The sequence below is a fragment of the Protomyctophum bolini genome (assembly GCF_963924005.1).
Source record: "Protomyctophum bolini genome assembly, chromosome: 11".
NCBI classification, from domain to species: domain Eukaryota; kingdom Metazoa; phylum Chordata; class Actinopteri; order Myctophiformes; family Myctophidae; genus Protomyctophum; species Protomyctophum bolini.
The window spans coordinates 1,246,102-1,271,365 of record NC_137872.1 but is presented as its reverse complement, the minus strand read 5'-3'; the positions used below and the strand labels follow the sequence as shown (position 1 = coordinate 1,271,365).

The following is a 25,264-nucleotide window of genomic DNA, read 5'->3' as shown; positions in this document are numbered from 1 at the left end:
AGTGATGCTGCAGTTCTGACTGCGATGGGAAGTGCATTCCACAGTTTTGGAGCCAGAAGGGAGCGAATGAGTTGCACATATGCACTTTTTCCACCACTGTCTGCTGTCTGTCTGCAGGACCTGGACAGCTGTCGCCTGCGTCTGGACCCGGAGCTGGGTCGGCACCGCTACGAGAGGAAGATCAGCTTCGCCGGCATCCTGGACGACGAGGACGGCCACGACTCCCTGAACAGCAGCAGCCACACGCTGAAGTCTGACTCCGCCCCCGATGAGAAGAAGGCCCCGGAGCCGCCGCAGGGTAACGTTTTATCCTCCTACTGTAAACTAAAGCCTCCTCAGGGTAACGTATTATCCTCCTACAGTCAACAGAGTAACGTATTATCCTCCTACAGTAAACTAAAGCCTCCTCAGGGTAACGTATTATCCTCCTACTGTAAACTAAAGCCTCCGCAGGGTAACGTATTATCCTCCTACTGTAAACTAAAGCTCCTCAGGGTAACGTATTATCCTCCTACAGTAAACAGGGTAACGTATTATCCTCCTACTGTAAACTAAAGCCTCCGCAGGGTAACGTATTATCCTCCTACTGTAAACTACAGCTCCTCAGGCTAACGTATTATCCTCCTACAGTAAACTAAAGCCTCCTCAGGGTAACGTATTATCCTCCTACAGTAAACTAAAGCCTCCTCAGGGTAACGTATTATCCTCCTACAGTAAACTACAGCTCCTCAGGGTAACGTATTAACCTCCTACAGTAAACTAAAGCCTCCTCAGGGTAACGTATTATCCTCCTACTGTAAACTAAAGCTCCTCAGGGTAACGTATTATCCTCCTACAGTAAACTAAAGCTCCTCAGGGTAACGTATTATCCTCCTACAGTAAACTAAAGCTCCTCAGGGTAACGTATTATCCTCCTACTGTAAACTAAAGCCTCCTCAGGGTAACGTATTATCCTCCTACAGTAAACTAAAGCTCCTCAGGGTAACGTATTATCCTCCTACAGTAAACTACAGCTCCTCAGTGTAACATATTATCCTCCTACTGTAAACTACAGCTCCTCAGGGTAACGTATTATCCTCCTACAGTAAACTAAAGCTCCTCAGGGTAACGTATTATCCTCCTACTGTAAACTAAAGCCTCCTCAGGGTAACGTATTATCCTCCTACTGTAAACTACAGCTCCTCAGGGTAACGTATTATCCTCCTACAGTAAACTAAAGCCTCCTCAGGGTAACGTATTATCCTCCTACTGTAAACTAAAGCCTCCTCAGGGTAACATATTATCCTCCTACTGTAAACTAAAGCTCCTCAGGGTAACGTATTATCCTCCTACTGTAAACTAAAGCTCCTCAGGGTAACGTATTATCCTCCTACAGTAAACTACAGCTCCTCAGGGTAACGTATTATCCTCCTACTGTAAACAGGGTAACGTATTATCCTCCTACAGTAAACTACAGCTCCTCAGGGTAACGTATTATCCTCCTACAGTAAACTAAAGCTCCTCAGGGTAACGTATTATCCTCCTATTGTAAACTAAAGCCTCCTCAGGGTAACGTATTATCCTCCTACTGTAAACTAAAGCCTCCTCAGGGTAACGTATTATCCTCCTACAGTCAACAGAGTAACGTATTATTCTCCTACTGTAAACTACAGCTCCTCAGGGTAACTTATTTATCCTCCTACATTTTTTCAACAGCTAAAGTATAACATGATGCTTGAAAAACACCAAAAGGGGTATTCCCGCCCCAAAATGGGTTTTAATAGTGCGAGAAGAGGGCGTAGGGGCGTGGCCCAAAAGGTCGACCCGACCTATATGACACCTACTTTTACTCCTCCTTTTATTCTCCAGCGCCGGCCATCCGCAAGATCCGCATCGGCGGCTCGCGGCTGCTCCAGATCAAAGGCGCGCGCAGCTTCCGCGTGAAGAAGGGCGGGTCGCTGTCGTCCATCCGCCGCGCCGGCAGCCTCAAGAGCACCAAGATGTCCCGGCAGGACTCGGAGTCGGAGAACGAGGAGGGTCTCCTGTCCCAGACCCACAGCAGGGACACCGTCACGGATATAGGTAGGGTTCTGTCCCAGACCCACAGCAGGGACACCGTCACGGATATAGGTAGGGTTCTGTCCCAGACCCACAGCAGGGACACCGTCACCGATATAGGTAGGGTTCTGTCCTAGACCCACAGCAGGGACACCGTCACCGATATAGGTAGGCTTCTGTCCCAGACCCACAGCAGGGACACCGTCACTGATATAGGTAGGGTTCTGTCCCAGACCCACAGCAGAGACACCGTCACCGATATAGGTAGGGTTCTGTCCCAGACCCACAGCAGAGACACCGTCACCGATATAGGTAGGCTTCTGTCCCAGACCCACAGCAGGGACACCGTCACTGATATAGGTAGGGTTCTGTCTCAGACCCACAGCAGGGACACCGTCACGGATATAGGTAGGGTTCTGTCCCAGACCCACAGCAGGGACACCGTCACCGATATAGGTAGGGTTCTGTCCTAGACCCACAGCAGAGACACCTGCTGTGGACCACCACACAGTGAACCCAGTGTGTGTTCGTTTTGTGTTGCAGGGAGTCCCTTTAGCACCAGTGAACCCAGTGTGTGTGTGTTCGTTTTGTGTTGCAGGGAGTCCCTTTAGCACCAGTGAACCCAGTGTGTGTTCGTTTTGTGTTGCAGGGAGTCCTTTTAGCACCAGTGAACCCAGCATCGAGCCAGAAGGACCAGGCTCGGGAGGGGCCGAGGATAACTACCACCGCAACATGTCCTGGCTCCATGTATGTCCATCTGTGTGTGTGTGTGTGTGTGTGTGTGTGTGTGTGTGTGCTCCAATGTGCATGTCGCCGGCTGTTGTCGGGCACGAACCCCCTGTCTCCATATTCTAAACTTTTCAGCTTGTCCGTAAATTAAGTACATTTTGATGTCAATACTTTTGTACTTTCACTCAAGGTACATTTTTAATTTCCGGACTTTTACTTGTAACAGAGTAGTTTTTATATTGCAGCATTGATACTGTTACTCACGTCAACAGGTATTATGTTAAAGTCTACATGTACGTACTATACAGAAGTAGACTGTGGACTGACTGAGGGGCTAGTACAGTAGTGTACAGTAGTAGTGTACATTAGCTGTTGTGGCAGTGCTTGAATGAATGCACATGTACAGTAAACACCCGGGATTCGAACTCTGCTCTCTCGCGTGAAAGTCCAACATCTTCATTTTCATTTTTAAAAGTTTTTATTAAGCATAGAAGAGGGGTATGGACAGGAAAAAAATGCAGTACATTATGTTTATGCTTCTTTTTCTATTTTTACATACATAGACGGAGAACAGACAGGAAACAGGACAGTTCTGATACTACATGGACAGAATTATTTTTGAGTTGGTTTGAGTGGTCGCAAAACTGAAACTGAAACAAAACTAAAAATAGACTAAACAAAACAAAATTAAAGACAAGACGAATAGCAACCCCCCACCCTCCCACTTGGAACTTTGACACCTTTTTCTTTCACTGTATACGTTTTTTAATAAATAGTAGTAATAGCCAGCAAGGATTTCATGAGCAGAAGAGAAGAGAAGAGAAGAGAAGAGAGATATGAGAAGTAGAAAAGAGAGAAAGATAGACGGAAGTATAAGGAGTGGGGTTGGTGTGCGGAGTAAAAGTCCAACATCTTAACCACTAATAGAGACGAGACACTAGACCAAAGAGATACCCCTATACGGACCGGGGGGGATATTAGACTTTTTATTAGGCCATCTTCTCTCCAGTGTTGTTTTCGTCGAATAAAACCAAAACGAAAAATGTTCGTCGACTACCTTTTTCCACTGACGAAAACTAAATGGAAACTACATGAAAACTAAGCTACGATGACTAAAACTAAGACTAAATATATACTGACGATTTCGTCAACAAATAAAAACTAGACTAAAATGTTAGGAAGGGGACTAGTGGACAAGAGATCCAGTATAAGTCATTTTACAATTAGTGGCATGCTGAAAATAGCCGATCTGCGACGCGTTGTGAGCTTGTAGATCTGCTATTTTCAGCAAGTGTAAAATCAGTCATCACGACGGCATCAATGCCAACGCCAAAACACATTTTAGTCGACTAAATCACCTGTAGATTCAGTCGACTAAAATCTTATGACATTTAGTCGACTGACACTAAAACATTCCAGGTGACTAAAATGTGACTAAAACTAAGTGAAAACCATTCAAGAGACTATGACTAAAACTATTTTCTGCCAAAAACAACACTGCCTCTCTCTCTCTCTCTCTCTCTCTCTCTCTCTCTCTGCTCGATCAGATCATGATCCTGCTGTGCAACCAGCAGAGCTTCATCTGCACCCACGTGGACTTCTGCCAGCCGCGCTGCTACCAGCACCACGGCCGCTCCTGCGCCCGGCTGGTCCGCGCCATCAAGCTCCTCTACGGCGAGACGGTGGACAGCCTGAGGGACGACAGCGCCGCGTCCTCCTCCAACATTGGACCACGCGCCAAGAAGAACAAGGAGGTGGGGCCTGTGTGTGTGGGGAGCGTGGATAGGGGGGTCTGTGTGGAGCGTGGATAGGGGGGTCTGTGCGTGGGAGGGAGCGTGGATAGGGGGGTCTGTGTGTGTGGGGAGCGTGGATAGGGGAGTCTGTGGGGAGCGTGGATAGGGGAGTCTGTGGGGAGCGTGGATAGGGGGGTCTGTGTGTGTGTGGGGAGCGTGGATAGGGGGGTCTGTGTGTGTGGGGAGCGTGGATAGGGGGGGTCTGTGTGGGGAGCATGGGTCTTTCAGTGTGTGGACTGCCTCTACCCATGCAGTATCATTGGAGGTCTAAGACGTCGTCTTTAGAGTGCATCAGATTTACTATATTTATACTGTAGTTTATTATTATTATTATAATTATTATATGTATCTATATTATAGATGCATTCCACTCTACCGTCTGTCAGACTGTTTATGCTCCAGTCCTTTACCCCACAGTGCTCGGATAAATCATGTCTCCGGTCCTTTACTCCACAGTGCTCGGATAAATCATGTCTCCTTTACTCCACAGTGCTCGGATAAATCATGTCTCCTTTACTCCACAGTGCTCTGATAAATCATGTCTCCTTTACTCCACAGTGCTCGGATAAATCATGTCTCCTTTACTCCACAGTGCTCTGATAAATCATGTCTCCTTTACTCCACAGTGCTCTGATAAATCATGTCTCCTTTACTCCACAGTGCTCGGATAAATCATGTCTCCTTTACTCCACAGTGCTCAGATAAATCATGTCTCCGGACGCCTTCCATGAAGAGACGACCGGCTGAGGCCAACACTGAGGGCAAGAAGGACACCGGCATGCTGAAATACCTCCGCAACCAGGTGACTGCTCTGTACCAATAAGAACTGTAGTCTGTACCAACCAGGTGACCGCTCCCTACCAATAAGAACCATACCAACCAGGTGACCGCTCCCTACCAATAAGAACCAGGTGACCGCTTCGTACCAATAAGAACACCGGCATGCTGAAATACCTCCGCAACCAGGTGACCGCTCCCTACCAATAAGAACCAGGTTGACTGCTCTGTAGTCTGTACCAACCAGGTGACTGCTCTGTAGTCTGTACCAACCAGGTGACCGCTCTGTAGTCTGTACCAACCAGGTGACTGCTCTGTAGTCTGGACCAACCAGGTGACTGCTCTGTAGTCTGGACCAACCAGGTGACTGCTCTGTAGTCTGGACCAACCAGGTGACTGCTCTGTAGTCTGGACCAACCAGGTGACTGCTCTGTACCAATAAGAACCAGGTGATGAGTCTGTCTCTCTCTCTCTCTCTCTCGTGTCCCTGTGCAGGTGATGAGTCTAAGCCCCGCCCCTCTGTCGCTGCTCATCAAGGCCGCGCCCATCCTGACGGAGGACATGTACGGAGACATCCAGCCCGCCGCCTGGGAGCTCCTGCTCAGCACGGACGAACACATGGCGGCCGCCGCAGGTGAGACCACATGACCACCACATGACCAACACATGACCAACACATGACCAACACATGACCAACACATGGCCAACACATGGCCAACACATGACCAACACATGACCAACACATGACCAACACATGGCCAACACATGGCCAACACATGACCAACACATGACCAACACATGACAAACACATGACCAACACATGACCAACACCATGACCAACACATGACCAACACATGACCAACACATGACCAACACATGACCAACACATGACCAACTTCATGACCAACACATGGCCAACACATGACCAACACATGGCCAACACATGACCAACACATGACCAACTTCATGACCAACACATGACCAACACATGACCAACACATGACCAACACCATGACCAACACATGACCAACACATGACCAACTTCATGACCAACTTCATGACCAACACATGACCAACACATGACCAACACATGACCAACACATGACCAACACATGACCAACACATGACCAACACATGACCAACACATGGCCAACACATGGCCAACACATTACCAACACATGGCCAACACATGACCAACACATGACCACCACATGACCAACACCGCCGCAGGTGAGACCACATGACCAACACATGACCAACACATGACCACCACATGACCAACACATGACCACCACATGGCCAACACATGACCATCACATGACCAACACCGCCGCAGGTGAGACCACATGACCAACACATGACCAACACTGCGGCAGGTGAGACCACATGACCAACACATGACCAACACATGACCAACACATGACCAACACCGCCGCAGGTGAGACCACATGACCAACACATGACCAACACATGACCAACACATGACCAACACCGCCGCAGGTGAGACCACATGACCAACACAATCTCCGCTGTTCACAATCCCAGTCTTCTCTCTCTCTCTCTCTGTTTTTCATGAGAATGTCCCTGTGCTTTAATTCCCTCCCGTTCCCACACAGCGGCCATGTTCCTGCCGTGTTTCATGAGAATGTCCCTGTGCTTTCCTTCCCGCCCGTCTCCCCACCACGCAGCGGCCATGTTAGAGCCGTGTTTCATGAGAATGTCCCTGTGCTTTAATTCCCTCCCGTCCCCCCACCACACAGCGGCCATGTTAGAGCCGTGTTTCATAAGAATGTTGTTGTGTTTTCCTTCCCACCCATCCCCACACAGCGGCCATGTTCCTGCCGTGTTTCATGAGAATGTCCCTGTGTTTTAATTCCTTCCCGTCCCCACACAGCGGCCATGTTCCTGCCGTGTTTCATGAGAATGTCCCTGTGCTTTCCTTCCCTCCCGTCCCCCCCACGCAGCGGCCATGTTCCTGCTGTGCGCCGTGAAGGTTCCCGACACGGTGACGGAGATGATGATGGCCGAGTTCCAGCACCAGGAGCCCTGCCAGCGGATCAACTCCGTGCTCAAGTTCTACACGCTGTGGCGCTTCCGCTACCAGGTGTGGCCGCGCATGGAGGAAGGAGCCCAGCAGATCTTCAAGGTGAAGAAACATCACATTTTAGACCTATAACCCATTCTGACCTGAGATCAGATTCATACGAGGTTTCCACTGGGACACACACTGGTCTGATGAACCCATTCTGACCTGAGATCAGATTCTAAAAAATGTCAGTCGTTCGATTTTTCAAAAAATAGCAGACCTACAAGCTCGTAGCGCGCCACTCGGTGGCGCGCTACGAGCTTGTAGATCTGCTATTTTTCAATAGCTAAAGCATAACATGATGCCGACACCAAAACGGGTTCCCGGTCAGAATGGGATAAGGTCCATTCTACCCAAATGTCTTCTAAACATGACAGTTCTTTCCTGAAAAACCTGTGTTTCCGTGTGTGTCAGTGGTGCTCAAATTATTTCATTTCAAGGACCCCCCCCCCAATGTCATATGTATTTGGCTGCTGACGCCTATCTGAAAATAGGTTGTTCCGGGGGGCCTTCCAGAAGCAAAGATTTGAGTTAAAAATCTTCGCTCTGAAAAAATATATATTCAAAGATTTGTGTGACATTTTCACAAATTTTCAAAAATAGCAGACCTATACAAGCTCGAGTGCCGCGCTATGAGCTTGTACATCTGTTATTTTTCAATAGCTAAAGTATAACAAAAGGGGTTCCTGCCCAGAATGGGTTACGGTCAAGTGAAGTTTAGCTCTCTCACACACACACACACACACACACACACACACACACCACACTTTTCAGTCGTAAGCCCTTAAGAGCCACCAGCTGATTTGGTGAACCGGAAGTAATAATCAATCATTTCCGGGGCAGTTGGTACAGTAACGGTACAGTAGCTATTGTTGTTATTGAGCTCCTATAAAACATTGATGTTCTGGATCAGGGGGGGGGGGGGGGGGCAACTGGCGGCCCGTGGGCCACATGCGGCCCCCCCACCTTCACCTAATGCGGCCCGCAGGTTAATATCAGAATACTGATATAGTATTGGTTTCAGCTGTTGCAATTCCAAACATGCAAACATGACCCGCTTTAATTATACTTATAATGACTAGTATTAAATTACTAGTACTTAACGACTAGTATTAGTAGTGTCGACAACCTACCTCACACCCGATTGGTCGGACTGTCATTAGACAACACAACCTACCTCACACCCTATTGGTCAGACTGTCATTAGACTGACAACCTAGGGTAGGTACCCTCACATGTTCTCCCCGTGTCCCCTAGGGTAGGTACCCTCACAAAAAACATGCAGTAATCCTGGTCACTAAACTGCCTCCCCCTGGCCAGCCGGGGTGCCGGATGGAGGGGAAAGGAACTGGTTGGAATAACGTGTTCCTTCCACGCGCTATACGTCCAACCAGGGAAACTCCCCCCTGTCAGGTGTAAAGGAGCAACTTGGACACTCAGGCATGAAGGAAGCATGCGTTCAAGTCCGTTGCTCTCCCCAGGTTGGTTGAGGGTGTGTAGAGCCCAGGATCACATGATTAGATGATTGACACAGGGGGTGAAAAATGGGTTACAAAATCGTGGGATAAAAAATATAATAAAAAAAAAAAAAAACCTACCTCAAACCCTAACCTGACCACAAGCAGTGCATGTCCGACCGTTGTTTCTGCATGTCGCTCCGTTGGTTTTGTCTTTAATCTATTCTGCTATGTGCTTCCCCAACCTGAGCTTTAGCAATTCTGAGAACAATTATTCAGAGACAGATTCACCCTGCCCTGTTACCCCGTCCTTCTGCTTCCAGATCCCTCCACCCAGCATCAACTTCACGCTGCCCTCCCCCATCCTGGGAATGCCCTGCGTCCCCATGTTCGACCCGCCCTGGGTCCCACAGAACACCGGCAGTGTCCAGGACCCCATCAACGAGGATCAGTCCGTAAGTCCAATCGCCTCGCAGCCTTTTCTCTCCAAACCCAATCACCGTGTAGAACGCTGTAGTGATGTGTAGTTTGAAGTTGTAGTGTGATGCCTTGTAGTAGGCTAAGTGCACACATGTAGGTGTGTGTATCGTGACTTAAAACCCCATTTTGGGGCGGGAACCCCTTTTTGTTTTTTTAACCCATTCTGACCTGAGATCAGATTCATACGAGGTTTCCACTGGACACACCACTGGTCTGATTAACCCATTCTGACCTGAGATCAGATTAAAAAAATGTCTTTTGTCTATTTTTCAAAAATAGCAGATCTACAAGCTCGTAGCGCGCCACCGAGTGGCGCGCTACGAGCTTGTAGGTCTGCTATTTTTGAAAAATCGAAGAACGACTGACATAGAAACATAGCTTTTTCAGAAAACTGTCAGGATGTAGAAGAACATTTTTAGAATCTGATCTCAGGTCAGAATGGGTTAATTTACACCAAGGTGCTTCTGTACATGACATTAAATTGTGAACCCTCAACTGCTATGTTTGGGTCCGTTTTGGCCGGGGTTCAATTACAAAATCTAAATTTCCCAAACCCGATATCACGTACAGTAGTTTGATAGGCCATACAGTAGGTACAGCTCTCAGAATGCACATTAGCCCACTATGACAGCATTTTGGTACTTGGTGTGTGTGTGTGTGTGTGTGTGTGTGTGTGTGTGTGTGTGTGTGTGTGTGTGTGTGTGTGTGTGTGTGTGTGTGTGTGTGTGTGTGTGTGTGTGTGTGTGTGTGTGTGTGTGTGTGTGTGTGTGTGTGTGTGTGTGTGTGTGTGTGTGTGTGTGTGTGTGTGTGTGTGTAATCTTATCCCTTTGTTTTCAATTCCACCAAGAAATCTGCCTCAGATACTAGTCGCTTAAAAACCTATAGATTTGTTTCAATGTTTCAATTTCATCACTAAAGATTTCTTGGTGTTTCTCTCCTTCTCCCTCCTTTCTTTATTATTATTATTATTTATGTGTTTATTTCAAGCATGTGATCAAAATCTTTTATTTATTTATTTTATATATATATTATATATTCTCATCAATTAATTCGTTCCTTGATGAAGTGGTCAATGTACGTTGCCAGTACAGTTGATCAGTAAATGTTGCTTATCGACTTTCTTTGTCTTTAGTTCCCTTCGTTAATTCGCTCTGTCTATAACATAGTAAGTTGGGGTTTCTGACTATACGGTGCCTTGTCTTGACGCATCATGCTACTACTGTACATGCTAGTACTGTACACCTCTTGAATGAGAAGAGAGAAACAAACCAGTTTGTCCATCCATAGAGCCAGCGGAGAGCTCCATGAGGAGCGAAAAGGCCGATTTATTATACTTCGTTACCCGCCAGTGTTTTTTTACGCACGAAGGTTTGCCGAATCCACGAGACTCACGACGCGTCGTCACAGGGTAACAAGACTACTCGCCCCGTTTCGGTTTTCCTCCCAGAATTTCCCCCAGTGAGGGGTGGGAGAGGCTGGACAGCAGACGACTGGACTTTGAATTTCTCTAACTATAAACTTTCATGACAGCAGAACAGCCTAAGTACAAATATAATTTATGAAAAGCTACTACAGTGAAGTCTGTCTCACAGAAGTTGTTGTAGGATATGTGGGGGATTATCTGACGAGGTACCATTTGAGGGGGAAAAACCTTACATATACTAAATAATACTAAATTGTTTATAGAGTCAATATAAGTCAAATAATATAGCCTTTCCACAGCAGTATCCTTTTATATCTTTCCATAAAGAATACAAACAGCCAATAGCATATTACAAAGTTATCCCCCTCACTGGGGAAAATTCCCGGGAGGAAAAAACGGGCAAGCACCGGGGCGAGTAGTCCAGTATTCCGTCACAGCGCGCCGCGTGGTGAACTCGTAGGCTGATCAGGCCTCTTTTCGGTGCGAGACAGGGGCGTGCAACCCAGGAATAAATCGGGCGCATAAGTCTTAAGAGGGTGAACTCCCGCATGTGGATGTCGCCCTCTTTACCAAAATCTGTCAGATGTCATTGAGAAACACATTTTTGGGGATTTTATTATGCATTCTAAAGAAAGAGATTCCATCAATGCCTGCCTTGAGTTTCTATTGTAAGTGTTCAGTGAGGTATATCGACTGTTTAGATTTTTTTTTTAACCCATTCTGACCTGAGATCAGATTCATACGAGGTTTCCACTGGACACACACTGGTCTGATTAACCCATTCTGACCTGAGATCAGATTCTAAAAAATGTCAGTTGTTCTTCGATTTTTCAAAAATAGCAGACCTACAAGCTCATAGCGCGCCACTCGGTGGCGCGCTATGAGCTTGTAGATCTGCTATTTTTCAATAGCTAAAGCATAACATGATGCTAACACCATAATGGGTTCCCATTCAGAATGGGTTAAAGTAGAGTTTGCACTGGAGACGGTAAATTGTAATGATGTATACCTCCAGCTCTGCGGTGTTGCACATCCAAAGCAGCTCTCCCCTTATGATGTTGGTGTTGTACAGGCTTTCTATATTTCCTCCTCACACGAACATGAATATTGTCTTTATACGCTTACAAAGCTTATACGCCTTGTCGCCTGCCCACCAATCCTTACAAAGCTTATACGCCTGCCCACCAATCCTTACAAAGCTTATACGCCTTGTCGCCTGCCCACCAATCCTTACAAAGCTTATACGACTGCCCACCAATCCTTACAAAGCTTATACGACTGCCCACCAATCAAAGTTCTCAGACAAAGGGATGGGAGTGAAGGGAAGACAGACGGCAAGCATCAAATGGATGTATGATTTTAGAAGCCCACTTCTGCCCGTAAAACTGAAAACACCTCGAATTGTGTACAATATAGACTTCTGAAATGCTGTATGAAGACGTGATTGTGATGTGGGGGGACAGGGACGGGACACACACACATAATTTGGTCCTTTTTCAATTTTATTCAGTGGTGGAATTAGGCTTCCAAAAAGGTTACACTGTAGTGTAAAGCATTATAAGGCACGTATATAACACAAGAAGCAAAAGGCTCTGACTGATTTTGGTATGCCCAGGTCATCATTTGCATCTTGAACAGTAATACAACCACCCCAACCTGTTTTATGTGCTTGCACACACACAAAATACACCATCATCACATTCCATTCAGCATTTGAACATTTTTTTGTGCGTGTTTCGTGTTGCATATTATCGCATGCTGTCAATGACTATTTTGCTGTGGTAATAAGTGTGTTTTTTCTCATTGTTGTTGTTGTTGTGTTCAAAATGTGATTACGTCTGTCACCATTGTGAGACATTTAGATCAAATGCAGTACGCTCTCCTAAAAAAATCACACCTGTGTGAACCAAGTGGTGCAACTCCCCTCTCTAAAAGCTGAATAACTCATAATCTACAGAGCTCTCCATGGTTTGGTCCATTAGCGCGATTTTCGGAGGTTTTTGCTGATAATCCGGTGGTCTAGATGGAAACATTGGTGCTTTCTAGAGCAAGGATGGCTATATTTTAGCTCGCTAGCATTGACGCTAATTATGTAGCAACAACGTCCACACACGGGTGCGTGCGCACACCAGTGGTGCACGCGCACATGCACGGCACTACACACACGGGTGCGTGTGCACACCAGTGGTGCACGCGCACGCATGCGCACACCACTCGTGCTCAAAGACACACACACACACAGGTACACAGGTACACGGACAAAGCTGGATGTAGAAGTGGTTGCACCACTTAAAAACAATAAATCACATTCTGAATGATCTATATATGGCACATTTTAATTGGTTATGAAATCTATCAAAATCAGTTATGAAGCCAGGAATCAACGTACGTACTAGACTGCTTCCTAAATTTACTATTATTTGGATAAATAAATTACAACAAAGGGGGTGTAATTTTTACATCAGTTACAGTAGCTCTCTATTCTAATAGTAATCGTTGCTGCAGAGCAGTGGTCCTTAAGGGGGTTCCAGGTGGTCCCCAGCTAAATGATGACGGTAACCAAATGGACCCGTTATAGTTATTCAGCTCTAGAGTTAAATCATTGCTAAACGTGTACCCGCATTACTTAATTTAGTCTACATAATTAGAGAATAGGAATTGTGGACAAAATCCTATCCAACGATATATAGCAAGTCTAAATGTCATCAAATGGTGGTTCCGTGGCTCAAATGCTGAAAGAAGAATTGGGCCTTGATATGAAAAGGGTTTAAAACCACCGCTGTGGAGGTTCTGTTCAGTAACATGGGTCTTAAAGGAGAATTCCATACTAAAAGGCTTTCTTACCTTTCTTTGTAGTTGTTACGTCCCCACCAAAGAGGTCCAGGTGTTATTTTGTGCAAAAGCTCCTCATTGGCTGTTTCCCCTACCATAAGCCCTAAATGAATTGCATTGAATTGAATAGGATGTATGGGGTGTTGTTCTAATTCGCTTATTTCCATCGCTCAAAATAAATAAAAAATGTGTATATATCCTCTCTTCATAATGTAAATAATAACCCAAGCCGCACACTTTACTACTTATTTCGATGGAAATAAGCGAATTAGCACAACACCCCATAGCCCCCATTCAATTCAATTCAATGCAATTCATTTAGGGATTATGGTAGGGGAAATAGCAATGAGGAGCTTTTGCACAAAATAACACCTGGACCTCTTTGATGGGGACGTAACAACTACAAAGAAAGGTATAAAGAAAGCCTTTTAGTATGGAATTCTCCTTTAATTCATATCTCTGGTTGAGTACGTAATCATACAGAGTGGACTCTGTTTGGTATGCATTATTAAATGTTGATTCCCTGGGATATTATTCTCCCCCACCCAAATTTGTTTCAAAAGTACTCTTTTTGCATTCCATTTGTGACCGTCACACTGTACATGCACTGTATCTGTCAAATCTACAGTTTCTACATGTGACTCATGTGACGCCAGCAGCATTTATGACAATTAAAGGGATTGTGACATTAAAAAAAAAGGTTTTGGAATTTTTCTTATTTTTTTTAGGTTTTCTAATCTCAATTGCACCCAAAAAACATGAACTTTTAACATTCAGTAGATTTTCTGTGATCTGGGGGTTTTCTGGCTCAAACAGGTGCTCTGATTTGCCGGCAGTTTGTGATGTAAGAGCCTGCAAATCCCATATATGTCAATGGGATTTGCCAGCATTTGCCTGTTTTCATTGTAGCTCAAAAGGCTTCCAAACCCCAAAGAAAACTTCAGACCACAGAAAATCCACTGAATGTTCAAAGTTCAGGTTTTTTGGGTGTAATTGAGGTCATAAAACCTAAAAGAAAAAAGAAAAATAAATGAAAATGAATGTCATAAAACCTTTAAAGCTGCAATCCAGGAACTCATTTGAACGAATTAAACCTTGTAGACCCCTGGTGGTTGACATGTAGTACTGTCTGAAGCTCACAAGAGCAATATAATGTCTCCCTGGACCCATAGATATAAGACGGGCTAGATGGCTCACCCCACGCTGCTGCATGGCCAATAATGGAGAGCAACGTCACCACGTGGTGGCGCCGGGTCGGCCATCTTGATGCAGTCCAGCTCGCTCATAACATAACATTGTGTCTTATGAGGCGCATGTACTTTTTTTTAAAAATAACCATAACTTGCTCAATCTTTCACTCAAAACCGTTTGGTTTGTTATCAAACGTCAGTCAGAGACATATTCACAGGGCCGGATTAAGACCTCTGAGGGCCCCTGGGGCACTGAAGCTCGAATGCCCCCCCTTCACGCTCGCGCAATAATTTTGCTGTTTTGGGGCAGTTTTATGCCGTTACATTGGCCTATTTCCCCCCCCCCCCCCCAGAGTGACAGCCAATCTAGCGCATTGTTGCTGCTTTACACACAATTGCACTTTTCAGCTCCCCTTCTCACCAACAATAAAACACTAATCTTAATGAAATAAACCATTTATTTCATTCCAATTTTCTGTAAAACTTAAAAAAAAAAAAAAAAAAAAATTCTTTTGAGGGGCCACTGGTGCCCAAGGGCCCCTGGGCACGTGCCCAAAGTGCCCATATGGTAGATCCGGCCCTGTGATATTCAGCATATTTGCATGCTTGACGTTCATATAAAATATATAGCATCATGCGGATAAGCATCCTGAATCAATATAGCGACGTTGATAAAACGTTTGTAATGAACCGATCCGTCTGTAAATCTGTCCACATTTGAGCGAGTTATAGTTATGCGTATTTTTGGTTTGAGCTGATCAAGATGGCCGCCGGGTGAATGACGTCGGAGACTCCGCCTTGAGCCATCTAGCCCTTTAACCCATTCTGACCTGAGATCAGATTCATACGAGGTTTCCACTGGACACACACACTGGTTCTGATTAACCCATTCTGACCTGAGATCAGATTAAAAAAAATGTCAGTCGTTCTTCGATCTTTCAAAAATAGCAGACCTACAAGCTCGTAGCGCGCCACTCGGTGGCGCGCTGTGAGCTTGTAGATCTGCTATTTTTCAATAGCTAAAAGCATAACATTATGCTAACACCAAAATGGGTTCCCGTTTCAGAATGGGTTATTAGACTTAGCATTAGCTAAGACAAAAAGCAGTAACGGCCCGAGTACCGGGTGTGCCAAACTGTTCTCAGTTGTTTCTAATAGGAATCTTGACGTATAGAATCTAATTACGCTTGGTACATTTTTGTATGGCGCATATAGTTAAAAGAGTTTTTTTATTTGATTTGATTTGATTTATTTATTAGATCCCCATTAGCTTATTGTGAGTCACAGCAGCTAATCTTCCTGGGGTCTTAAAGGTATATTCAGTGATTTCACTCAAAAAACCTTAGGTTTCGTTTTTGGCTGTGGGACCTAAGCCTTTCGTCCAATCAGGATAGAGAGTCAAAAACGAAACCTAAGGTTTTTTAACCCCCAGGGGTTAACTGGGGACAGGGAGGAACTCCTTATATGGTCAGCACACTCTATAGTAGAGGATTATCACAACAAAACAAAAAAATAAGTGATATTTGAATTAAGTGAAATCACTGAATATACCTTTAAACATTATCATCAAAAACATTTCTTCCATAATTATTACATTACATTCATCCAACACAAAACAACTCATGATCCGTCTACTACATTTGATAGCTATAAGCTCCACAGTACAATCCAATCTTCAACATTGATAGTAAAGTAAATATCCATTATAATGGGATAGCTCATTATGCAGAAATAAATATATCATACATACATGATATGGCAATAGGTTGACATAGTAAGATCTTTAGGAAACAAAATATTCACATTTTTTTATCAAATATAATATATATATTTATGTGAAATGAGGTTTTAAGGTGCAGATTACAAGATAAATTATGCAAACGAGGTCATTCTATAAATGTTTTGTTAATGTATGAATTATTCTCACACATCAAAGCAGACATTTGCCTGGTTCCTCTGCAATACTTTGTGCAATATTAACTTGCATGCTGTGCATCATTTTTATAAACTAATTTCCATACCGGTATTTGTTTTTATTGAAAAGCTAAATGAAATAACATTCACTGTGTGCCGCTAGCTTAGATGCTTGACCTGTGCATTTACGGTAAACTAATTTTGCAGTGTTGCATGTGCATGCTTATTGTAGTTTTATCAGTATATATTGTGCATAATTATGTAACAACATGCAATTACTGCAATTCCCTATTTTCAAGCTTTCCTCAAACCGCAATAAATCGTCTCCGAAATACTGCAGCTATAGAGCGTCGCAGTCCCTCCCCCTTTCAGAACGGCGAGTGGCCCAGGAAATGAAAAGCAATGCATTTTTACCATAGGCCTATCCGTTTCTGAAAGTATTTATTTAAAGACTGTTACGCCGCGGACAAAGCCAACTCGGATCGTGACAAATCATGACAATGAACACAATATTTTGGGCCGATCAAATCATTAGAAAGAAGAAATGGAAGGCAGGAGACAACACTATTTGTTTTGTTTTGTTTCTTATAAATTATTTGATCGGCCCCAAAATATTGTGTTCATTGTCATGATTTGTCACGATCCGAGTTGGCTTTGTCCGCGGCGTAACCGTATTTAAATAAATACTTTCAGAAACGGCTATGGGAGAAATGCATTGCTTTTCATTTCCTGGGCCACTCGCCGTTCTGAAAGGGGGAGGGACTGCGACGCTCTATAGCTATGGTTCTTTTACGAGAACCAGAACCATACAACCATATTACCCCGGTTCTGGTCTCACTCCATTGGCTACCTACCTGTGGCTTTTTTAGAACAGATTTATAAAAAATATTATTATTTGTTTTTAAAGTCTACCCGCAAACTTAGACGGGCAGACAAGCTGCTTCTCAAGGTTACATTAGCACCACTGCAAGGCTCATAGCAGAAGGTTACATTAGCACCACTGCAAGGCTCATAGCAGAAGGTTAGATTAGCACCTCTACAAGGCTCATAGCAGAAGGTTACATTAGCACCACTGCAAGGCTCATAGCAGAAGGTTACATTAGCACCACTACAAGGCTCAGAGTCATAGCAGAAGGGGACAGAGCCTTTGTTGTAAGTTCACTACATTCACTAAATCCCACGCCAAAAAGCCATTGTCCAATGCCAATCCAAATAGTTTAGCAACGTTTGCTAATATGCAGGTCAAGCTTTCTTTCGCTGCTAACGTCCCTATTTGACAAGGATGGGTTGGGGGACTAGTGGTTAGACAGGCTATACCTCACTGGACACTTTTAAAACTGTCTAAAAGACAAAAAATTATTTTGTTCTAGAGTTTTGGACAATGTCTTTGTGTGAGGAGTCACCCTATTGTACTGCTTCTACTTTCTGTTAAGGTGCTCATTTGATTGCTCATGTTTTAAATTGAAATTGATTGTGCTTTGTCTGTTTTTTTTTCTGTATACCCATGTGTTTTTTTTGCTTCTGTGATTTGTGTTGTGAAGCACTTTGTAAACTTGCTTTTGAAAGGGGCTATTTAAGTAAAGTTTATTATTATTATTATTTATTTATATTCAGACTTAAAGCAATCACATTTATGCAATTGTTAGTAAGTAAAGGTTACAGCCAGGCTGGGGGGGGTCACTGGCTGGGGGTACACTGGCTGGGGGGGACATTAGGGGGTCACTGCCGGGGGGGGTCACTGTCCCCCCAGCCAATGTCCCCCAGTGACTCCCCAGCCAGTGTCCCCCAGTGACTCCCCAGCCAGTGTCCCCCAGTGACTCCCCAGCCAGTGACTCCCCAGCCAGTGTCCCCCAGTGACTCCCCAGCCAGTGTCCCCCAGTGACTCCCCAGCCAGTGTCCCCCAGTGACTCCCCAGCCAGTGTCCCCCAGTGACTCCCCAGCCAGTGTCCCCCAGTGACTCCCCAGCCAGTGTCCCCCAGTGACTCCCCAGCCAGTGACCCCCAGTGACTCCCCAGCCAGTGTCCCCCAGTGACTCCCCAGCCAGTGTCCCCCAGTGACTCCCCAGCCAGTGTCCCCCAGTGACTCCCCAGCCAGTGACCCCCCCAGTGACTCCCCAGCCAGTGACCCCCAGTGACTCCCCAGCCAGTGTCCCCCAGTGACTCCCCAGCCAGTGTCCCCCAGTGACTCCCCAGCCAGTGTCCCCCAGTGACTCCCCAGCCAGTGACCCCCCCAGTGACTCCCCAGCCAGTGACCCCCAGTGACTCCCCAGCCAGTGTCCCCCAGTGACTTCCCAGCCAGTGACCCCCCCCAGTGACTCCCCAGCCAGTGACCCCCAGTGACTCCCCAGCCAGTGTCCCCCCAGTGACTCCCCAGCCAGTGACCCCCAGTGACTCCCCAGCCAGTGTCCCCCCAGTGACTCCCCAGCCAGTGACCCCCAGTGACTCCCCAGCCAGTGTCCCCCAGTGACTCCCCAGCCAGTGTCCCCCAGTGACTCCCCAGCCAGTGTCCCCCCAGTGACTCCCCAGCCAGTGTCCCCCTAGTGACTCCCCAGCGAGTGTCCCCTAGTGTCCCCCCCCAGCCAGTGTCCAGAACCATATTTAGGCAAATATCTGCTCTGATGTGGTGTTCATCTAAAGAATAATTCATACATGAATTAATACATTTAAAGAATGACCTCGTTTGCATAATTAATCTTCTAATCTCACCTTAAAACCTCTTGTATTTGATTAAATGTGAATATTTTGTTCCCTAAAGATATGACTATGCCAACTTATTGCCATATTATACATTCATGTACTTTATTTCAGCTAATGCATCTAATATGCAAATTATCTCATTAACTATGCGCCATACACAAATGTACCAAGCAGAATTAGATTCTACGCAGGGCTTAAAGTTCTCAGTCCTGGGGACGGATTTCAGTCCTGAGGATTTTCATATAGGGGTCATTTAATGAGAATTAGTGCAGATTTAAAAAAAATAATTTTCAGTTTTGGGATTTCTTTGGCTTTAAGCCCTGTCAAAAATCATAATTAGAAACAACTGGGAAAAGTTTGGCACCACCGTTACTCAGGTTGTTCTAGCTTTTGCCCCAACCATTCCCGGGATTGCTGGAGTTGTTAGAAATGTGGTCTCTCACCAGCTGGGTTCGACCTGAAAAGTCTCCGATTGCAGCTTTGAAATCAAAGCTAAATGAGAGTTACTGTATTCATGAGTCGTCAAATAACAACATGACCAAATATGTTCCACAGTCAGACACAAACAGTGAGGCCAGTCTATAGCGTTGCACGTCAGACCCCTGAGAACTCTGTACTCACAGACCCCTTTTCCACCGGTTGGTTCCCAATGGGAACCGGTTCAGTTATTTTCCACCGGTTAGGTTCCCAATGGGAACCGGTTCAGTTCTTTTCCACCGGTTAGGTTCCCAATGGGAACCGGTTCAGTTCTTTTCCACTGGGTTGGTTCCCAATGGGAACTGGTTCAGTTATTTTCCACCGGTTGGGTTCCCAATGGGAACCGGTTCAGTTATTTCCCACCGGTTGGGTTCCCAATGGGAACCGGTTCAGTTCTTTTCCACCGGTTGGTTCCCAATGGGAACCGGTTCAGTTCTTTTCCACCGGTTAGGTTCCCAATGGGAACCGGTTCAGTTCTTTTTGGTTTTTAGTCCATGAGCCAGAGCTCCAAAATTGGAGGGGCAAACTAGACGTATATTAAATTGTTTATAGGATCAATACAAGTAAATTAATACACGATAACCCTTCCACATTATATTTAAACATGTTAAATTAGTAATACAATAAATCATTGTCTTCGTGTAAGTATTAATTTGGGGAAGTTTCATGGTGATAACAATCTAAAAAGAGTATAGTTTTGCTACACTCAATTCATAATTAACGATCCAATTTTAGAGCTCTGGCTCATGGACTAAAAACCAAAAAGCACTGAACCGGTTCCCACTGGGAACCAACCGGTGGAAAATAACTGAACCGGTTCCCACTGGGAACCAACCCGGTGGAAAATAACTGAACCGGTTCCCATTGGGAACCAACCCGGTGGAAAAGAACTGAACCGGTTCCCATTGGGAACCAACCGGTGTTGTATGACCCAATAAGGACATAACGGTGGAAGGACATACTGCACATACTGTACACTACGGGTGTAACGATACGTTTTAACAGCGATACGATACGCATCACGATACGTCGTTGACGATACATGGACGATATTGGTTCATTATGGCGATACGATACGATTCAATGAGAATGTAAAAACATCTGTCTGTGTGAAACATGTTTAAAGGGACACTTCACCCTTTTTGCAAATATAATTATGTTAATGACGTTTAGAAGCTTTAGAACACTTTCCTGGGGGTCTTTATGTGTGTAATATGTGGTTTTAGATATTTTAGATTGTAGCAGTGAGCCTGTTGTCTCTGATGTCATGGACACTGGGCTCACTTCCTTCCTGGACTACATGTTGTCTCAGTAAGACAGCTCTCCCCCCTATCCACAAGGAGGAGCAGTGCACCAAAGAATGGTGGGAATTGTAGTCCAGGAAGGTAGTGAGACCAGTGTCCATGACATCAGAGACACCGGGCTCACTGCTACAATCTAGAATATCTAAAACCACATATTACACACAGGAAAGTGTTCTAAAGCTTCTAAACGTCATTAACATAATTATATTTTTTGGGGGGGTGAAGTGGGAAATCTATTGTATATGGATTTAAAGTAAAGTAATTAAACGCAGTGAGATTATCTGGCAAATACATTATATTTGAACACATGGACATCAACATAACGATAGTGTGTAGCGATATTGCATGGAAAAGTAATCAAACCCCTCTTTATCTTTCTTCTCAAAATGTCTATTAAAATTAAAATTAAAAAACGTATTTAGCAATACATACTTGGTATTGATTCTTAGTATTGGTACCACCAGTAGGCTATAGTACTCAGTATTGATACAATAATTGATTATTTGCACTTTCAAAACAATACGACATGATGCAAAGTCAAACGATACGATAATATGTCGCCGTTTTACATTTCGATAGTTTCGAATTTAAAATCGATCATTTTTACGATGCAAGATACTATATATCGTTACACCCCTGGGGCATACAGTCATGCTGTGTGCGTGCGTGCGTGTGCGCGCATGCGTTTGTGTGCGTGCACGGCTGCATTACCTCTGTGCGCCCTCCCCCCCCCCCCCCGCTCCAAAGCCGATTCCACCTCTCACGCCACACCGTCTGCCACACCCTCCCTCCCCCCCTCCCCTCCCTCGTTGTTCCACACTATATCTCGTCTCTCTGCAGAAGTCGTTCTCCGCGCGGGCGGTGTCTCGCTCCCACCAGCGCGCCGAGCACATCCTGAAGAACCTGCAGCAGGAGGAGGAGAAGCGGCGGCTGGGCCGCGAGGCCAGCATCATCACGGCCGTGTCGGTGGCCCAGGAGGCCTGCTACGAGCCCAGCTGCTCCCCGCCGCCAGAGCAGGAGGAGGAAGGTACCGTAACCCTAACCCTAACCCTAACCCCCCGCCGGAGCAGGAGGAGGAAGGTACCGTAACCCTAACCCTAACCCCCCACCGGAGCAGGTGTTTGTCGCGCTATCGAGCAAGCGCAAGTTTTTGTCGCGCTATCGAGGAAGCGTGCGCTGCTCCTTTCCACCTGACAGGGGGGAGTTTCCCTGGTTGGACGTAGCGCGTGGAAGGAACACGTTATTCCAACCAGTTCCTTTCCCCTCCATCAGGCGCCCCGGTTGGCCAGGGGGAGGCAGTTTAGTGACCAGGATTACTGCATGTTTTTTGTGAGGGTACCTACCCTAGGGGACACGTATTGTAATAATTAAAAAGAAACTCTGTCTTTGCTGTCTCGCGGAGCTGGAGAAGAGATGGTTTCGTTTTGATGACGAAACCGGAAATCAACACATGCTGTGGGCTGCTAGGGCTTCTGGGAAATTGAGGCCAATGCAAATGAACGGACTACAACTCCTCATGGAGGAGAGTCTTGTGCTGCGGTCTTCCGGGCGCACCAAGATGGCGGGTGGTGCGATCGTTCATAACAAACGGAGGAACCTTTTTTCGCCGGATTTTCACGGATCAAAAGCCCAAATAATTCAGCGTATGTGCTCTAAAGGTAATACAACAATCTCGGGCAGCGTAGGATATTTGATTAAAATGAGCGTTACGCGTTTTCTGGAGTCAAACTGTTTTAAAAGAAATAGCAGATCTACAAGCTTGTGCTATGAGCTTGTAGATCTGCTATTTTTCAATAGCAACTTTGACTATCACACTCATTCCAGACAGAGGGCCACATTGCACATTACCGTCGTAGGTTGGTTGGTGTGTTTTTTAGACTCTAGTAGTCTGACGTTTGGTCTCTCCTCCATCTCTCTCTCCTCCAACGTTTGGTCTCTCCTTCACAACGTTTGGTCTGTCTCCATCTCTCTCTCTCTCTCCTTCACAACGTTTGGTCTGTCTCCATCTCTCTCTCTCTCTCCTTCACAACGTTTGGTATGTCTCCATCTCTCTCTCTCTCCAACGTTTGGTCTGTCTCCATCTCTCTCTCTCTCCTTCACAACGTTTGGTCTGTCTCCATCTCTCTCTCTCCTCCAACGTTTGGTCTGTCTCCATCTCTCTCCTCCAACGTTTGGTCTGTCTCCATCTCTCTCTCTCTCTCTCTCTCTCTCTCTCCCGCCAGCAGAAGAAGTGGTGAACCTGGCGTCGCGCCGTCTGTCCGTCAGTCCGTCCTGCGCCTCCAGCAACTCCCACAGGAACTACTCCTTCTGCCGCGGCTCCATCTGGTCCGTTCCGTCTGCCGTCAGCGGAGAAGGTATACCCTCTGATCCCAGAACAGCCACACACCGGTCTGATCCCAGTACAGACACACATCAGTCTGATCCCAGTACAGCCACACACCCATCTGAATGTAAATGATTGAAGATCTGGGGTCGGGCAATGGATTACATACCAAATATGGGACGTGAACTGGAGAGAGCTAATTGAAGCATAACAGAGATTGTTGATGTTGTCTTTTTGTTTTTATAATTGTCTGCTTGTCTTTCTTTTTGTTGTCATGTTTATTTTTATTCATGTTGTAGCACAGATAGTCGTGGTCAAAAAGAAAACCATGCATTTGATAGTTTTCTTGTACTAGGAAAGGGTCGGGGAAGGGTTTGAAATTTTTCAGTTAGGAAATGTATTTATATATTTACAACTTGCCTTTTACAACTGTACGTAAATGAAATGTCAAAAGCAAATAAAAGATAATAATTTAAAAATAAAAATGAATGTAAATGATTCATAATGATCAAAGTATAAACGCTGTGTTTCTTCCCTACGTTTCTTCTTCGCCAGATGAGGAGAACACGACTGAACACACCCCCACGCACCACATGCTGCAGCCGCCCCAGGCTGTTTTCCCAGCATGCATCTGCGCCGCCGTCCTGCCCATCGTGCACCTCATGGAGGACGGGGAGGTTCGAGACGATGGTGTCGCAGGTGGGTGTCATCGTTGGGTGCCATCGTTGGGTGGGTGGGTGTCATCTGGTGGTGCGTGGGTGTCATCTGGTGGTGCGTGGGTGTCATCTGGTGGTGCGTGGGTGTCATCTGGGTTTTATGAGTAGGCCTATTCCATTTCAAATCCTTTTTATGAGTAGGCCTATTCCATTTCTAGGCCTTTTTATGAGTAGGCCTATTCCATTTCTAGGCCTTTTCATGAGTAGGCCTATTCCATTTCAAATCCTTTTTATGAGTAGGCCTATTCCATTTCAAATCCTTTTTATGAGTAGGCCTATTCCATTTCAAATCCTTTTTATGAGTAGGCCTATTCCATTTCAAATCCTTTTTATGAGTAGGCCTATTCCATTTCAAATCATTTTTATGAGTAGGCCTATTCCATTTCTAGTCCTTTAATGAGTAGGCCTATTCCATTTCAAATCCCGCTGGATAAATAAAGCGACTGTGTTTAGTGGCTCAATAGCAACTCCCCGTGACCGCGCATCTAAAATATGAACGCTTCTAAAGACTCTTAGCCAGTGATGAGTCCGATCAGTGCGATCACCTTCTAAAGACTCTTAGCCGGTGATGAGTCCGATCAGTGCGATCACCTTCTAAAGACTCTTAGCCAGTGATGAGTCCGATCAGCGCGACCACCTTCACCTTTGCTGTTCTGGGGAGACGATCCAGGAGGCGCTCTTCTTCTACAACCAAATAGAACGGTGGTGAACGGTGGCGGTCGCTGAACTATCGCCCCCCTCCCTGGCGCTGGCCAGGGTTGAGTTAGTGAGGACCAATTATATGAAGATGGGTTGGAAATGTGGTGAAGTGGTCCTTATAAGAAACTCTCCTCTGGTTCATCAGTATAGAACAATAAGAAACTTTCCTCTAATAATCTGTTGCCCTGGTTCTTCAGTAAGTAGCGGTGTTCTCCTGGTTCCTCAGTAAGTAGCTGTGTTCTCCTGGTTCTTCAGTAAGTAGCTGTGTTCTCCTGGTTCCTCAGTGAGTAGCGGTGTTCTCCTGGTTCCTCAGTAGTAAGTAGCGGTGTTC

At 45.5% G+C, this 25,264-nt stretch overlaps 1 protein-coding gene across 1 annotated transcript in view; it reads left to right on the top strand.

The window, feature by feature from the left end:
* Window positions 1-25,264, top strand: part of unc80 (unc-80 homolog (C. elegans)) — a gene marked incomplete at both ends in the record, with an annotated part of 117,814 nt that overhangs the window by 55,589 nt on the left and 36,961 nt on the right. The window contains 11 exon segments of the mRNA XM_080776437.1: window positions 118-298; window positions 1,849-2,061; window positions 2,687-2,784; window positions 4,314-4,520; window positions 5,254-5,361; window positions 5,832-5,970; window positions 7,301-7,482; window positions 9,203-9,334; window positions 22,036-22,222; window positions 23,418-23,549; window positions 24,074-24,217. Coding sequence (XP_080632563.1) covers window positions 118-298; window positions 1,849-2,061; window positions 2,687-2,784; window positions 4,314-4,520; window positions 5,254-5,361; window positions 5,832-5,970; window positions 7,301-7,482; window positions 9,203-9,334; window positions 22,036-22,222; window positions 23,418-23,549; window positions 24,074-24,217 — 1,723 coding nt within the window.